The 18852-nt window shown below is 43.0% G+C and overlaps 1 protein-coding gene across 1 annotated transcript in view; it reads left to right on the top strand.

Moving 5' to 3' along the window:
- The window catches only part of CAMK4 (calcium/calmodulin dependent protein kinase IV), a 303137-nt gene that overhangs the window by 116626 nt on the left and 167659 nt on the right, over nt 1-18852 (top strand). Inside the window, exon 2 of the mRNA XM_077816343.1 lies at nt 8237-8315. Within this exon, the coding sequence (XP_077672469.1) occupies nt 8237-8315 (79 nt within the window). The remainder of the gene's footprint in view (nt 1-8236; nt 8316-18852) is intronic.

The raw sequence follows: 18852 nt of genomic DNA on the forward strand, positions 1-18852 counted from the left end.
GTGTCTCTGCACTGACTGAGCTGGAGGTCCTGCCCTTTATACATCCTGTTACCCACTTCTGGTAGGAGGGGCGAGTCAGGCCTGCCTCCTCCCACTTGGGCACAGAGGGTGGTTCCTCCCCTTTATACATCCTGTTACCCACTTCTGGTAGGAGGGGCGAGTCAGGCCTGCCTCCTCCCACTTGGGCACAGAGGGTGGTTCCTCCCCATCTAGGTCGGAGGGAGGCCACACCGCCTCACTATACTCACCCACCTTGTCTCTCTGATTTCCTTGAATACTCATTCCCTTCTCCGTAGCCTTCCCAAGTCTCGAATCTCCAACATAAGCAGAATGCTTCTGCCTTGCCTTCTTAAGTACATAAAGGTTTAGGACCACATCATCTTTTGGCCAAACAACTCTGTCTGACCTAATTGAGCCTATTTTATCATGGATATAGATAGCTAATCTATTTTGCCAAGTGTTTATAGTACATACCAGTTATAGTGTCTGAGCACCTTAAAGTGATTACAAAATATTTTGCAAGTGTCATTCATTTTATATTCGTTTTCTGCTGGCTACCTACTCATTTTAGGATCCAGTTCATTCCTTCCCTTCCCTCCACCCCATAATTTTTAAAACACTTCAATGCTCTTTAGCCCTTCCCTTTGCTTGTCTGGTGCTGTCCTCCACGCTGTCCTCCTTCTTAATCTCACCACTCTTGGAGTAAGAGCCTTCTCCTTTGCAGTGTCTGTTGACTAGAACAGCCTTCCTTTATCTCTCTCTACTTCACAGAGTGCTCATCTTGTTTTAACTTCCACTAGAAATCATCTCTCAATTCATATCTCTTTTAAGTTTGCTTGTTGGGTATTATTATTTAACCTCATAAATGTATTTGCCTTCATAAGGTCTATAGAGGAGAGTATATAAGTTAGTATTATTGTACTGAGTGGAGCTCTCTGGAGCTGCTGAGAAAGATGAAGTGTAGCACTGATTAATATACACCCCTAGCGTAATAGCCTTGCCCTTTTTTGCCTGAGCAGTTAGATTCAAGATGATGTGGGTTATTCCAGTGAAGATGGAGTCTTTAAGTGGAGACATGTATCCATGTTTGGATTTGGAGACAGCTATTGTTTCAGTCACTTCTTTACATTTAGTCTAAATGAAAGTCAGTAGTTATGCTCAGGACAAAAAATTTTAACAAAACCCCCAAGAATAACTGCATGATGTATATTATTGCGTACAAAAGGACATTGGGATTGCAAAATTGAATGCTCAAAGGTTAGAAAATGCCCAAATTAAAGCTGACTGTGATATTTCTGCACACTGGTCAGCATGTGGTATGTGTCTCCCTCAGTGCCTAATCCACAGAGGATGCATATCTGTTACAGGCTCCAGCTATGAAACCTGGCTCAAGCTTTAGAAATTCATGCTTTTAACTCTGGAGCTCCCTGATTCAGTTCCTAGTATCTGCCAAGATGGTGGCTGGCTATCATAAAACCTTAATTCATCTCTCTTGTGTGTATGCATATTATTATTTATTTGTAATATTGTAGCACCCAGGAGTCCGAATCATGGACCAGGACTCCATTGTTCTAAGTGCTATAAAAACACAGTCATACAGTCTTTAATTACATAATCCAACTCTACATATGTTGAGTGTGTATAAAAAATAAAAACAGTGTGCAAATGATCATTTCTGCTATTCTACTTGGTTTACATTTCAGCAATTCCAAAAGACTCAAATATGAAAAATCCATAATATTCACACACAACATATGACTAAAAATATTCAACAACAAAACCCAAGATACATACATACAAATATATGAAGAAAAAGGGGGCTTTATTCCTGTGTTTGAATGTTTTAAGAGCTATTTCAAATTAATTAGCAAAATATTATAGCACATATATGCAAAGTATGTCATCTCATTTTTCCCTCTGATTTCATTTCTAAAGTTTGTGTGAAAGCTCAAAGAATAAAAGCAGCAAAATCATTGAGATTGACAACTGAAATTAAATTTTCCCGCTTGGCAAAATCATTACAATTGCAACAAAATAATAGCACCATTGTAGAATAAAAACTCTTTTTCCTAGCTGCTTGTCCACATTCACAATGAGCGAGTAATGGTGCCTCCCACAAGTTGTCCCTAATCTTAGTGCAATTAATTTATTGTATGGGAGCAAGTGTTTTTATTTTCAAAGCACTTTTATGTTTAGATGTCATTGTTGTGTTCGCCACCTTCCCTGTAACTCTGGTACTTTATATGCTCTGCTGCAGTGGCTCAAAGCCTGTACACTGACAGCCAGCAGATAAGCATGCACGGTCAATGTGTTGAGCAGGTCTGGCTCAGCACTCTGATTCCAGCAGTCTGCTTGTTACACCCCAGCCACACTCTGGTATCCACCAGCCTTGGTTACTAGACATTTGGGAGTGGTGCAGTGCCAATGCTGACTTTGTTAGACTTCTTTGGCACTGGGGGTGGGGAATATTCTGCTGTGACGGTAAATAAGAGACTTGTGCTGCACCAGCCTGGAGTGGGTACTGGTGTGTGTTTCCTCTGTGACTACCAGCCAAGTGAATCCAACACCCCCCCCCCCCAACAGTCCTGAATTTCACAAAACCGTGTGCTCTGCAAGGTCCAGCCCTTTTCTGGACCATTCAGAGGAATGATAAGGTTCATTGGCTCCTCTGAAGAGACACAAGGCACAGCTTCTCACTTGAACTGGAGTTAACAATCACTTCAGTTCAAGCACAGTACTAGGCTGGTGTAGATTAAAAGTCAAACAAGCTGATTAACCAAAGGAGAGAGGATTTTAAGTGATGCCAAGTACAAGGAATACAGTTAGAAAGGGTTACAAACAAAAGGAAAAATACATTTCCTAATGCTAAAACTGAAACAAACTATTGTCTAAGTATCAGGTAAGATTCTTACCACCCACTTCTTCCAGCAAGATAGCTGACCTCCCCTCTGGTCAGAATCTCTTCCCAAAGACAAATTCCTCAGTGTGTCTGTCATCTTAGGTGAAAGATTACTTGGGGTTCTCTGCCCCTCTCTTTTACAGTCCAGTGAACCTTTGACATGGAGTCTTCTGAAGGATACCTCCCAAAATAAAGTCAATTCAAGCTGTATGGAAGGAGACATGAAGTATGATTGCAAAGGAAGTTCCATGCTAGTTTCCTTCTCTCTAGGTGTTTGCTAAAATGCCAATTAATCTGTTCCTTCCCTCTTCTTTGCAAATGAATGGACACTTGCCATGTGATTGGTAAGCAACTCTGATGACAGCTAGCTGGAGATGTCCGCTTGTTCTTTGTCGGGGAGAAACCTCTTTACCCAGTCCCCAGTCTTGTCTGGTAAATACATTTTAGTTCCATGTTTCCTTGATATTTCTGTTGTACCTTTGGCATTTACCATATGCACACCACACAAGAATATTAATGATCAGTGTGGTGTTAGTCTTCCAATGATGCTGTACATGACATGCATCAGATACCATCTGACATTAATGAATTGGGGTACACTGAACTTGTCAGGCCAACTGAAACTCACTACCAGGTACCAGTGAGGCCCGTGCCCTCTTGCACTGGGATGCTGTTAGGGTCACAGTCATTCATACTCAAGCAGCATTAGATGAGATTTATATAGTGTTTCTTAGGCTTTTTTGCAAGTTCAGACTTTGGATATTGCTGTAGGCATCCCTCTGTATAGCAGAGCAAGATTTATTTATTTTTAAAAACCCCACTCATTTGTGCAGTATGTATCTCAGCTTTAAAAATAAATCTCATCCAAAATCACTAACCTGATTTCCAGGAGCTGTAAAAGAAATTCCAGTATTTTCCACAGAGTAGAAATTCAGACTCTTAGCATGGCAAACTACTTCTGTTTTCTCTTATATGTCCTCTTAATATGATTCCAACCAACTCTGAATAATTTGTGCTTGGAGTTTAGTTAGACTTTAATACTCCAAGGAGAGAGAGAGGGAACCAGAAATGAAGTTGTGAGCCCTTCCAAACCCTGCCTGCTCATGAAAATCTCTTTTCTAACATTATATAAGCAGGGGAATAGTCCCACTATTGTGGGGAACTTTCCTGGCTTCTGCACTACCCCAGTGAAGCGGGCTAGCGAAAGGATCTGAGTCCTTGCTCCCACTTCCTTTACCCAGTGGCCTCCCTGCCCTTGAGGACTCCCCTTCCACTCTCCTGTCTGGCAGAGTCCTCGTAACCCCAACAAGGCTGGGTCCAGGATTCCTGGGGGGCTCGACCCCCAGCCCTGCTGTAGTCACCTAGGACAGGGGCTAGGGTGTCCCCACTCCGGGATACTCTCTCTGCACTGGGCACTTCTCTGACCCACTGACCATTACATACAAGTTAAAGCAAATGCAAGTTATTTAATCAACTATTACAATCAATTTAATTTAAAAAAAAATAAGGAAAAATGGGAAAGGTTAAAGGAAACACATCACCCTGCTCTGTGGCAAGGAACATCACAAACAGTGTCTCTGGAATGTCAGGGCAGTTCACAGTCTGTTCCTTGTAAGTCCCAGGCCTTCTTCTCAGGCCCTGGCTTTGCTGCAGGGATGCTGTGGGTTGGACACTTGTTCTGGTGGTGGCCACACGCTCTCAGGCTCTAAGTGGTAGGACCCTTCTTCCCAGTGTCGCCCCCACCCTGTCAGGGTTATGATCCAAGCCTGGCCTGCAGAGCCTCTTGGCTGAGGCGTCTCCCTGCGCTGGGCCCTCTGCCCAGGGTCCCCCTCGGTCTCCCCAGCTGCTCACCGCACCCAGCTCCAGACTGCTCCAGCCCCAGCTCCACCACTCCATCTCAGCACTGCTGCTGCTGCTCTGCCTCCAGCTCTCTGGGCTGCTTCTTTGGCCCCTCTGGCTCTGGTTGCTGAAGCTCTGCTCCCAGGACAGGTCTCCTCTGCAGGCTGCTTCTGTGACTCTGCTCCCAGCACTGACCTGCTTCCTGGGCTGTTTTTCTAGCCCCTCTGACTCTGATTGCTGCAGCTCTTCTCTCTGGGCTGTGCCTCTGGCTTTGGGGCTGCAGCTCTGCCCCCAGGACAGGGTCTGCTCTCTCTGAGCTGCTTTTCTGGTTCCTCTGGATCTGGCACAGCTCTGCTCCCCAGCTCAGCTCAGGCCCCTGCTTTCTCCTTAGCTCGGCCCCACTCTGTCTGACCCAGGCAATTCCAGCTCACATGGAGGACGGGACGTCCCTGGCCTCCTGACTCCCTGATTAGCCTGCCCGCCCTGTCGTTCAGGCTGACCTGGAGCATTGGCCTCTCCCCATTGCTCCTGGGGGCTGTCAGTTTCAGGGTCCTGATTCCCCGTCGACCGTTCCCCCTTTTTAGTACTGGGAGCTAGCAACTAAAACACCCCTGGGGGCAACAGTCCCCTTACATATAAAGACTCGTCACTTGCCACACTGAAAAACTCAAGATGAGGGCACCAGTTATAATGATTACAAATGCTCTGAGCTTTCCTGTCTTACATGAGCTTCTCAGCACCAAAGTTTTCCACTATTTTTTCTTGACTGAGGGTCTAATCTGAAAAATATATCAATGACCTTCCAAACCATGCAGGTCCAGGAAAGATCTGTGTGTTGGTCAAGCAGTAGGCTGATTTATGCATGATAGGGCTGCTGCAGAAATCTAAAATAAACAAAGCAAGATGTACTTCTTGTGAGCATGTTGCAGAGCTGTGCAGAGCAGTAGAGAACTCATGAAAATGAATGTCCACCTCCGACATTATGCTACTCCCTCTTTTCTAAACCTCTGGCTCCATTCTGCATGATCCCAGGAGGAAGACTGGCTCTAGAGTAGGGGCTTTTAATTTAAAACAACAAACCAAAAAAAAAGGAAAGATCTTTCCCATCACGATCATCAGGTTGGAAGAAAATGGGTTTCTGATTCACAGCAATTGTTTTATGAGCACCCCACCATTAGTCAAATAATTTGGGGGTCTTCCTGTTCATATAGTTTGCCACTTGTTTCTGAAGGGGGAGGTGGGGGTTAGGTATTAATTAGAAGGCTCCTTTCCTCCCTGACAGAAACAGCGCTTTCAGCCATGACTGTTTGTAGGTATACCAGCAATGGCCTCTTTAACATTCTTCTCCAGCTGCCTGATGTTCCATTGTTTGGGAAAGAATGTGGCTCTTAAATTAGGACTCCAGGGGATGCAGTGACAATGCTCTTTACAACAAAGTCCTCCCCATTTCTAAACTTGCCCTTCTATATTTATATTGAATCATTTCTTTTGAAATGTGGATAACAAACCCAGACACCTACCATACAACTCAAAATCCCACCCCAAATTCTTTTCTTTGACTGCCCCAGTATTCTCACGAAACCCCTCTCCAGAAATCTGTCTCCTCTTTTCCAGCCTTAATCAGATGACATTTGATATTGTTTTACGTTATTGGTTCTAGAGGGTTTATTGTCTTTAGTCACAGGAGTATATGAAGACTAATTAGTGTAATGTTTATATAGCACTTTAAATATGTAAAGCACTGTATAATGATGATTTGCATTGATACAGTGACCTTCCTATTGCAGTTTTTTAGTAAAATATTGAAAAGATATGTATTATTATAATGTGTCCTTACAGATTAACTCTTTTTTTTATTTAGAGGGTTTGGGTTTTTTTAACTGGGTATTTTTTCTGTCTTGTTGAATAGAGCCATTTGAGAGTTCTTTATATTGGCTAATGAGAAATGTTCTGGTTAAATATATTTAATCATTCTGAAATTCTTTGGAGGTTAGAATACTCCTATACATTTATCAATTTGTTGTTACAAATTTAAAAAAAATTAATTTTAGCACACTAAAGAAATACAGTACCTGCACTGTACGTAGTGTGAAGAAATGGACAAACTTCAAAAGACTCAATGGTTTGATACATGTAAGCTCTCAAGCAATTACTTATTTAAACCTTTTCTGAACTGACCTGTGATGAAGACGCCTTTCTCAAATGTATGTTCTAATTCAATCATAAATTATAGGCTTGATCGTGCTCACTCTATGTAGTGAGGAAGAAAGTCCCTCCACTGCAGGAATTACTGGGTTTAATTCTAGAGGATGTGTTCTGCCGGAGGTTCGATGAGATGATCATAATGAACCCTTTTAGCTTTAAAACCTATGACTCTACGAACTTTAAGACTCAGTAATTTTGATAATGGAAATCTCATGAGAACTATCTTTCTTGTAAAGTTTCAAGTAATTCCTGATTCCAGTTGGTCCAGATATGTCACAAGAACCAGTGATGGTGATCAGTATTTTGGTACTTCTGCTTCTGACTTAAGTTGGCAATAAGAAATTCAAATGCTAAAATGAAAAATAATGGAATGACAGGTTAACTGAAATCCTCAGAACCTCCAAAACTATCCCAAAGGTCTTTCCTGCTTCTAACCAAAGGATACAGTACAATTCCTTTCTTGGCAATAGCAAATGGAACACATTGGTTTGAGCATATTATCAGTGCCCTGACCTGATGTGTTTAATAAATCCACCTTGAAGAAATTGAAGATCTTGGGCCAAATTCAAATGCTCAGGGTAAGCAGGTACAACTCCCATTGATTTAACTGAAAGCATCTTCTGCTTCTGTTAGGGCTGAATTTGTCTTCTAGTGTCACAGCCTGCAAGCAAGTGGGTGAGATTTGGGTTTGCTATGATTAACCAGGCAATTGAATGGATATTAGCACAGTAATCTTTTCCCCTTTGCAAATATCTTAACAAAGGTGAGATACATTGGTCTAGAGCCTGGGCCATATTAAGTCCCTTTTGTGACACTCCAGCAGCAGAGGGAACTTACATTTTCCCTAAAAGGGTTCCCCCTAAACCTCTGCTTCACAATCTTTTCTGCTTCCCGGCATAGGGAGAGTTTCCGGGCACGTCAGGGGGCAGGAGAAGGTGTGACTGAACTTCACTGAGATCTGGCAATTTCCACTGGCAGAAGAGCCCAAAGGGATGGCTGGTGGAAGTTAGGGCAGACCTAAAGCTGCTCTTAGTTGCATTTGGGGCAGTATCATGTTCTGACTTCCCCCAGGATTTGAGGGGCAGAAAGGCAATGTAATTACATCTTTGTCCTCTAGCTGCACTGAACCTGAGCGCTGAAACAGCTGAGAATGTAGCAGTTTATATTTTAACCCTTTGCTCTGCAATTTATTAAAATCTCCAGTTGGAAATAAGAAGTCACACAGTGTTGTCTAATTAGACAAGATGTATTCAATAGCCTTCAATAATAACACTGTTTTTCTTTTTCATTTAGTGGTGCTACATCCATTGTCTACAGATGCAGGCAGAAAGGAACCCAGAAGCCTTACGCCGTCAAAATGTTGAAGAAAACTGTACGTTGTTTTTTGGTTACTACAGCATTGTATTGATAGGATTGGTAATGAATTTGGACCCTCTTCACCTCTGAGATCCATCACCCCAGCAGCAGAGCATCTTCTGCTCCCCATACTTAAAGGGATTTGGTGGAAAGCATGAATAAGTAAGGCCTACACTCTTAAGACTGGTAAAGGGGTGGGGAGAACTCAAGCAGAGAAGGAAAGTAGTAGGAGGCCAAGAGAAGGGGAAGAAAAATGATGGGTCCTGACTGGGTGGAAAAGAGTACCTGAGGGAAGGCTGGGTGGTTGGAGTTCAAGGATGTGATTTTTATTCATGTGCTAGAATGGCAACGTAACGGCAGGTGAGTAGGTGAAAACATGCCTAACTGCGACATTAATTGGTGCAAGACATAATGGACAGGTTTTGCATCAATAAGATGTCGGCATTAATTTGTAGTCTTTGAAAACAGGCCAAAGATTAAACTGGCATAGAAATGAAACTAGAGGTGCTCCTTCAGCGTCTATGTTTGGCATGCTGGCGGGAGGCAAAAGGTAGTTGCGTTAAAAGCTTGCATTGCTACTGCTTGTGCTGTTTGTTTTCTATGGTAAAACAGAGGTCTTTAGTTTCAAGTTTCAGCATTTAGCTCTCTACACTCTCACATTCGTATAACATTTTAAAAATAAACAATTGCTCATTTAATTTTTTTGTGATTCTTATTCTGAAATGCACTAAGAAAACAAATGGTATAATTTAAAAAAATCCCATTAATTTTTTAGTGTCTGTACAGATTAGTTCATTTATATGATTGACATAGAGTTTAAAAACCCATAAAAGTTGAGAAAAATAAGTAGTAATGTCATAGATTCCAAGGCCAGAGGGACCATTATGATCATCTAGTCCAGTGATTCTCAAACTTCATTGCAGCCCGACTCCCTTCTGACAACAAAATTACTACACAACCCCGGGTCGGGGGAGAGAGGGCTGGAGTCCGAGCCCCACCGCCCTGGGTTGGGGTGAGTTCAGGCTTCCGCTTCAGTTCCAGGTCCCAGCAAGTCTAGTCCTGGCCCTGGCAACCCAATTAAAATGGAGTCATAACCCACTTTGGAGTCCCGACCCACAGTTTGAGAACCGTTGATCTAGTCTGATCTCCTGTATAACACAGGCCAGAGAACTTCCCAAAATAATTCCTAGAGCACGTATTTTAGAAAAACACCCACTTGTGATTTAAAAATTACCAGTGATGCAGAAAGAAAAGGAGTACTTGTGGCACCTTAGAGACTAACAAATTTATTTGAGCATAAGCTTTCGTGAGCTACAGCTCACTTCATCGGATGCATTCAGTGGAAAATACAGTGGGGAGATCACCATGATCCTTGGCAAACTGTTGTGTGGTTAATTACCTTCACAGTTAAAAATGTATGCCATATTTCCAATCTGAATTTGTCAAGCTTCAACTTCCAGCCATTGGATTATGTAATTCTTCTCTCTGCTAGATTGAAGTGACCACTATCAAATATTTGTTTCCCCTTTAGGTACTTATAGACTGTAATCAACTCACGCCTTAACCATCTCTGATTAAGCTAAATAGAGTGAGCTCCTTGAATCTATCACTACAAGGGATGTTTTCTAATCCTTTAATCATTCTCTTGGCTCTTCTCTGAACCCTCTCCAATTTATCAACATTCTTCTTGAATTGTAGAACTGTACACAATATTCCAGTAGTGGTTGCACCAGTGCTAAATACAGCAGTAAAATAACCTCTTTACTTCTACCTGAGATTCCCCAGTTTATGCAAACCATCCCAGGACTGCATTAGCCCTTTTGGCCACAGCGTTACACTGGGAGCTCATGTTCAGCTGATTTTCCACCACAGCCCCCAAATCTTTTTCAGAGTCACTGCTTCCCAGGATAGAGTACCCCATCTTGTAAGTATGGCCTAAATTTTTTGTTCCTAGGTGTATACATTTACATTCAGCCATATTAAAACACACATTGTTTGCGTGTGTCCAGCTTACTAAGTTATCCAGACAGCTAGATCAGTGACCTGTCCTCATCATTATTTACCACAAATTTTTCTGTCACCTGCAAGCTTTATCCAGGGTGATTTTATGTTTTCTTCCGGATCATTGATTAAAATGTTAGCGTGTAGGGTCAGGAACTGACTCTTGAGGACCCCACTAGAAACACACCAACTCTATGATGATTCCCTATTTACAATTAGATTTTCAGACCTAGCATTTAGTCAGTTTTTACTCCATTTAATGTGTGCCGTATTCATTTTATATCATTCTAGTTTTTTAATCAAAATGTCACACAGTACCAGGTCAAATACCTGGTAGGAGTCTAAGTCTGTTACATCATATATTACATAATAAGAAGTGAAGTGTATGTCCCTGAATAACAATGGTGGCTAGATTCAGTACAGCCTTGCTTATCTGAATATTGTGCTTAACAGTGGGTAAGTTCAGGTAACTGAAGGAATTTTTTGTGTAATTAATAGAGCGTGGGAGACATACCCCTGTTACCGAGAACAGGTGGTATTTTATAATTGGGCTCATTTGGATAATTGACCAGATAATCAAGGTCATACTATAATAATGTACAGCTGTCTGTATCTGTGCTTGATGAACTACTATAGATCTGTTCCAATTTGGGCAAATTATCATCACTTATGGCAGAGTGAACAATGTGCTAAGCTCTTCCTAACAGAAAAGTAGGTCTGGTCTCTGACCAGAGGAGCTCAGTCTAAAGAGTGATTAAGTATTATTTAGATAATATTTTTCTGTAATTAAATATGCCATTAAAATGTTGATCAGTTTAAATTTTTGAAATAAAATCTTAAGAACAAGAATTATAACTAAGAGGACTGCTGCAGGCAAATGAAATAAAGAGGGGGAAGTGGAGGTATGATGAGTGAAGAAAAGAGAGGGATTGTGGCTGGTTTTACCTCTTTGACACAGGATCCCACTGAAAAAGATGTCACAGTCCCATTGTCTAAAACTATTTGTTCATAAAGCAGCATCTGGGAGCACAGAGAAATAGGAAGAAAAAAGATGGAAGAAGTGAGATTAGCTCCAGTTTCGCTTTCTAACCACCCAATGATTAATGTTTCGTAGGACAGCAGAGAGAAGAAAGGGAAGAGAAAAAAGAGATGATTGTAAAAACCAGGGCATAAGACAATGGTAGAAATCATGCTCTCTCTGGGATGGGCTGCAATGTGGTAGCTCCTGTTTATACTGTATTTTAGTTAAGTAACAAGACTAGAATCATAGAATATCAGGGTTGGAAGGGACCTCAGGAGGTCATCTAGTCCAACCCCCTGCTCAAAGCAGGGCCAACCCCCCACTTTATTTATTTAGCCCCAGATCCATAAATGGCCCCCTCAAGGTTTGAACTAACAACCCTGGCTTTAGCAGGCCAATGCTCAAACCACTGAGCTATCCCTCCGTCATAACTTTTTATGATCTAGTAGCTAACTACTGAGCTGCCATCTAGGAGATCTACAATTCTGGGCAGGACCATGTGCCAGTTCAGTGGAAATGTATGTAATGGGAGATCTAGACTCCCTTTGGTATCTCACTGCTGTCAATGTTGATAAGAATAATATTCCTGTGATCTCTCTGGCTACTATAGCAAGTAAGACTGTCGGGCAAGGTAGGATCGTAGCTTCTACGGCAGCTAAAAGTGGACAAAGAGAAGAAGGCACTGGTCTGTTAAAAAGCAAGATTAAAGAAGCTGAAAGAAAAGTCGGCATGGATAATGGTGAAAATTGGAGAGAACTCTAGAGTAAGAAATTAGGTTTGGAATTTTTATTTCACGAAGACATCAATAAAAAGATTAACTTTTTATAAAACTAAATTTTGTGGTACAGTGAAGAAGCCTGGTAAATTACTCTCTCTCATATTTACCGATAGACTTGATCCAAACACTGTCCCTGAGCTAGGCCTGGTTGGCAGAGACCGAACTATGTATAACCCTGAACTATTTTCAGGAGAGTTCTTAAAATTCTGCCAACATCTATCCACATAGGAAACAGATGAAGGATGAACCAGGCAATGTAAGTATTCTTAAATCATGTGGAACAAGCAGAGCTGTCAGTCCTACTTAGCCCTTCAGAAGAGTCTCTCAAATAATGGGGCCCCATGCCATGATGAACTGTCTTCAGACTACTGTAAGTTAAGGTTGCAAATGTGAGGTCACATTTTGGACATTGCACAATCACTTATACACCATTAATATTTAAGAGGATGTACTTTGTAAAGACCAATAACACTGTTCTAAGAAAGAACTTAAAAACCTGCCTGAAAATTTTAGCCAGTCATATTAATTATATCTTTTGCTTATAGAGACCTTTTCATCAGTATAGTAGAACTGTTACTGTTATAAACAAAGTAGGTCACGTAGATCAACCCAGAAGGTTTTCTGGGAGAAGAGGAGATTCCTGGATGTTAGGAATCTAGGTAATTTGGTGAACAAGGCTGCAGGCCCTTTTCTCATTTATTGCAGAATTTGAAAGCTGTGTAATGAATGAGGCAAAGGACAGGAAGAAGAACAAGGATGATCTTGTAATTAAGGTACTTGAATACCATCCAGGAGAATTGGATTCTGTCTCTGCCACAGACTTTCAATGTGATTCTGGGCAAGTCACTTTAAACCAAGTTCACAAGTGCCACTGTATGTTCTTCAGGTTCTGGGTGTCCAACTTGAGACCTGGAGGGCCTGATTTTCAGGTATGCAGTGAATGCCCTCTATAAATACGTCACAGGGATAAGCACCAGGGAGGGGATGAAGTGGTTTAAGTTAAGCACCAATATTGGCACAAGAATACATGAATATAAACTGGCCATCAACAAGTTTAGGCTTGAAATTAGGCAAAGGTTCCTAAGCATCAGAGGAGTGAAGCTGTGGAACAGACTCGGAAGGGGATCAGTGGGGGCAAAAAACCTACCTGGTTTCAAGACTGAGCTTGATAAGTTTATGGAAGGGATGGCCTGATGAGACTACCTATAATGACATGTGGCCCATCAGTGACTGCTAGCAGCAAATCTCTTCAGTGGCAAAAGACTGAACTCTAGATGGGGAGGTCTCTGAGTTACTACAAAGAATTCTTTCCCAGGTATCTGCCTGGTGTGTCTTGCCCACATGCTCAGTGTTTCACTGATTGGCATATCTGGGGTTGTGAAGGGATTTTCCTCAAGGTCAGATTGGAAGAAATTGGGGGGTTTTGCCATCTTTTGCAGCATGGGACATAGAATCATAGAATAACAGATTTGGAAGGGACCTCTGGAGGCCATCTAGTCCAACCCTCTGCCCAGAGCAGGACCAATCCCAACTAAATCATCCCAGCCAGGGCTTTGTCAAGCCTGACCTTAGAAACTTCTAAGGAAGGGGATTCCACCACCTCCCTAGGTAACGCATTCCAGTGTTTCACCACCCTCCTCATGAAAAAGTTTTTCCTAATATCCAACCTAAACCTCCCCCACTGCAACTTGAGACCATTACTCCTTGTTCTGTCATCTGCTACTACTGAGAATAGTCTGGATCCATCCTCTTTGGAACCCCCTTTCAGATAGCTGAAAGCAGCTATTAAATCCCCCTTCATTCTTCTCTTCCGCAGACTAAACAATCCCAGTTCCCTCAGTCTCTCCTCATCAGTCATGTGTTCCAGTCCCCTAATCATTTTTGTTGCCCTTCTCTGGACTCTCTTCAATTTCTCCACATCCTTCTTGTAGTGTGGGGCCCAAAACTCCAGTACTCCAGATGAGGCCTCACCAATGTCGAATAGAGGGGAACGATCACATCCCTCGATCTGCTGGCAATGGCCCTACTTATACATCCCAGAATGCCATTGGCCTTCTTGGCAACAAGAGCACACTGTTGACTCATATCCAGCTTCTCGTCCACTGTCATCCCTAGGTCCTTTTCTGCAGAACTGCTGCCTAGCCATTCGGTCCCTAGTCTGTAGCGGTGCATTGGATTCTTCAGTCCTAAGTGCAGGACTCTGCACTTGTCCTTGTTGAACCTCATCAGATTTCTTTTGGCCCAATCCTCCAATTTGTCTAGGTCCCGCTGTATCCTATCCCTACCCTCCAGCGTATCTACCACTCCTCCCAGTTTAGTGTCATCTGCAAACTTGCTGAGGGTGCAATCCACACCATCCTCCAGATCATTTATGAAGATATTGAACAAAACCAGCCCCAGGACCAACCCTTGGGGCACTCCGCTAGATACCGGCTGCCAACTAGACATGGAGCCATTGATCACTACCCGTTGAGCCCGACAATCTAGCCAACTTTCTACCCACCTTGTAGTGCATCCGTCCAGCCCATACTTCTTTAACTTGCTGACAAGAATACTGTGGGAGACCGTGTCAAAAGCTTTGCTAAAGTCGAGGAATAACATGTCCACTGCTTTCCCTTCATCCACAGAACCAGTTATCTCATCATAGAAGGCAATTACATTAGTCAGGCATGACTTTCCCTTGGTGAATCTATGCTGACTGTTCCTGATCACTTTCCTCTCATCTAAGTGTTTAAGAATTGATTCCTTGAGGACATGCTCCATAGTGACATAGGTCACTTCTGGTTTAAACGAGAGTAAATAATGAATTCTGTGTAACTTGAAGTCTTTAAATCATGATTTGAGGACTTCAGTAACTCAGCCAGAGGTTAGGGGTTATTACCAGAGTGGAGGGTGAGTTTCTGTGGCCTGCCATGCGCAGGAGGTCAGAGTAGATAATCATGATGTTCCCTTCTGGCCTTAAAGTCTATGAGTCATACACAGCCCTGGGAGAGCTCCCTCTGCTGGATGCTCACCAGACTGCTGTTTGGGCCCCACCTTGGTGAAGTGCGTGTGCTTTTAAGCTTCCCTTTATCTGAGTAGGCTGTGTAGTAGGAGGAGACCAGGGGACAGATGGGGCAGAAATGCATGGATGGTAAAGTAAGATGGTCACATAATGGTGTTTAGACCACTGGGTCATCTTCAGTCTGTGCATTATGCTTTTCCGGGATGATGGGTAAACATCCTTCCCATAAAAAGACAAAGAAAGAGCCTGAGATCTAAGCCCGTGTATCAGAGGCCGGGAGTGAGGCCTGAGCTAAAGTAGCGGGCAGGCTTTGCTGATATAAAGCAGAGTTAGCAAAAGTCAGGCTGTGAGCAAAGGTCAGGCTCTGCCTCCGTGCAGGCTCACAGAACCTGGCAAGAGCAGGGCGGATAGTGCGGAAACTCACCTTCCTACAAAGTGCTCGGCACAGAGCGTTCATGCCAACGCATTCCAGAAGTGTGGTACCGGAACATCCCGATATCAAGGATGATACAAAAACATCCCCCAAGGATAACAGGAACACACTGACCCCATCTAAAAGATAAGGTCAGGATGACAGTGTGATGAATAGAGATGTTTTGATCGAACCAACATGTACGGGAGATAGGTAGTAACTTGTCACGTCAGGAGGCAGTAACTAATTATGTCAGAGGGGCAGTATGTAACTTGTTTTTATCAGGGTATAAAGAGGTATCTCTGAGAGAGTGTCTTGGTCTGGCCTAGGGAGGAACGGAAAGTCCTACCATTCGCTGAGCTGGTCCATTGTTACGGGCATACATGTATTAGTGGTCCAGTAGAGTCTGCGGGATACTAGTAAAGTGCTTCGTCGACAATAAACGTGGCTGGGTGCCTTCGTCTCTTAATGGAGCTTGTGGTCATTGGGCGGTTCGCTTGAGGTCTGCCGTGCCAGCTGTCTGCGCAGGGCTGCGGCGGCACTCTGAGGGAACACACACATGCAGCCAAACATCTGTCAATATCCAACCACAGGCTGTAGCTCTTTTTTTGTAGGCCTCTCTGGCACCTGGGCACAGGCTTTCTGTCCATTATTCCTTCAGGGAAATGGGACCTCTCAGCCCATCTGCCCTAGGCTCCAGGATCAGTGTTGACCCCACAGACTTCAAGTAGCTTAAATACACCCTCTTCCAGAGCTCCAGTCTTCTGGGTCCTCTGGGTTTACAGCTCAGGGACATGTGATAAGTGTAGCACATAACACACACATAGGCATTTGCAAAGTTTTCTGAAGACAATTATTCTTTACTTCAGTTAGCACAAAAATACACAGATCTAAACAAAACAGTAACACTTCTGTATGCATTTCCCTGTGTCAGTTTCCTCACCACTCTTGAGTGTTCTCTGGGCTTAGATCCGAGTCCAGTAAGGAGTCTAGAAGCCCCTCTCCTGCACATGACTTCTCCTCTGAATCATGGAATCTCTGTCTCCTGTTCAGCCAGTTTCCTTCTACTCTCTCCCAGGCTGGCTGAAGAGAGACCCACTCTTCTTAACAGGTTTCAGAGGGGTAGCCATGTTAGTCTGTATCAGCAAAAACAAAGAGGAATCCTTGTGACACTTTAGAGACTAACACATTTATCTGGGCATAAGCTTACATGGACTAAAACCCACTTTATCAGATGCATGGAGTGAAACATACAGTAGGGAGGTATAAATACACAGCATATGAAAAGATGGGAGTTGCCTTACCAAGTGGGGAGGTCAGTGCTAACGAGCCAATTAAATTTAATTTGGAAGTAGGCAATTCTCAACCGTTGACAAGAAGGAGTGGAAATCACTTTTGTAGTGTTAATGAGGCCAATGTAAACTAGGTGGCCCATTTCAAATAGTTGACAAGAAGGTGTGAGTATTTAGCAAGGGGAAATTAGTTTTTGTAAAAGCAACAAGGAGTATTTGTGGCACCTTAAAGACTAACAAATTGATTTAGTTTCTGTAGTGACCATCCACTCCCAGCCCATCCCCTTTTGTCATTCTTCTCGGGTGATCAAAGTCCCCCACCAGGAGATCTGTTGCTTAGTTATCTTTCCCCTGGAGTTCAGATTTGAAAAACCAGTTTAGCTTGAACGGTTGCCATCTGTTTGTACAAGGGCGACCCATTTTAATGGACCATGATCAAAGTTTAATTAACCTCTACTGTTAGCCCTGTGCCAGCTGCAAGAATTTCTCTTATTACCGCCTGGGGGTTTTAGCTCAACATGAAAGACATAAAAGACACAGAGAAGCCAAATGAGCTCCACATTCAAAATAATCTGCAATCCAGCAAAGACAAACAGAGAGTCCCCAATATCAGCCACAATTCATAAGCTATGCATAGATTCCCCAGGTTGTCATGTTGAGCATTAACAGCTGCAGCTGAAGTCAATGGATCCTGTGGATGATGAGCATCTCTGACAGTAAGGCAATATAGTCTGGAGTAATATGTATAAGGTTGGGAGTCAGGAGGTCCTGAATTCTAATTCTGGATGTGTCACTGACTCACTGTGTGGCAGTGAGCAAGTCACTTTGCCTTTTTGTTTCAGTTTCCCTGTCTGTAAAATGGGAATGATAATATTTGTCCACCTGCTTCACAGGGGTGTTGTGAGGGATAACCTGTTAATGTCTTTACAGTGTGTTGAACATATATAAGTACTATAAGAATGCTAAGTGTTCTGAAAAATGAGACCCTACATATCTCAAGTAGGTTGTGCATATACAGTCAATACTTTGGAAAATTTTGGCCTTAATCTCAGTTCATCTATGAACATCCTCCCTACCTCACAGTGTGTTGTGAAAATAATTAATGTTTGCGAGGCTCAGAGAGAATCATAATTAGAACTGGTCAGAAAATGGTGTTTTCCCCTCTGAAAATGTTTGACCGTTTTTTGGAAAACAAAAACTTGTGGCTGCAAAAACTGAAAAGTTTGATTCAGAGATGTTGCCAAGGAACCTCATGGGGTTGTAGTTCAGGTGTCTCATGCCCCAGTTCTTCTCTTGAGGCTGGGCTCCCTGGCCAAACTACATCTCCCATGAAGCACCACAGTCTCCCCTCTTGCTGAGCTGCCACAGTGCATCATGAGTAGAGCACTACCAAATTCATGATACATTTTGATCAATTTTAAAATTAGTCGATTTCTGTGGGGATCCCAACCCAAAAGGAGGTCATGGAGGGGTCGCAAAGCTATTGTAGGGGAGTCACAGGATTGTTCCTCTCACTTTTGCGCTCTCTTCAGAGCTGAGCTCTGAAGGCAGCGCATTTGTGGAGCTTCCTACAGCCAGGGGTGGTACCCGGAGATGGGTCTGAGCTCCTCCCGAGAGCAGCCGTGCAGTGGAAGAGGAAGTCCTGTCCCTCCCCAGCCACACTGGGACTAGCCTCTGGATCCCAGTGCCCAGTAGGAGATCCCGCCTGGGGCACCCCCAGACCTGTTCCTCTCCTCCCCTACAATAGCTAGATTGCATGGAAGAGATCTGATTTCACAGTCTGTGATGCATTTTTCACAGCAGTGAATTTGGTAGAGCACTAATCATGAGAGAAGTAGTCCAGCTGGGAAATCCGGTCCATACAGGAGAATGGGGCATGAGGTACCTAAACTACAGCTTCCCTGAGGAACCCCAGCAATATTTTGAAATCAAAACTTTTTGATTTTTGGCTGCTCGGTTTCTTTTCTTTTCTTTTTTTTTTTTGTTTAAATTAATTGAGTTGACAAGAAAAAACAAAAGGGTTTTGATAGAAAAATTTTGAGCAG

The sequence above is a fragment of the Eretmochelys imbricata genome, chromosome 5 (assembly GCF_965152235.1).
Source record: "Eretmochelys imbricata isolate rEreImb1 chromosome 5, rEreImb1.hap1, whole genome shotgun sequence".
Lineage (NCBI taxonomy): Eukaryota > Metazoa > Chordata > Testudines > Cheloniidae > Eretmochelys > Eretmochelys imbricata.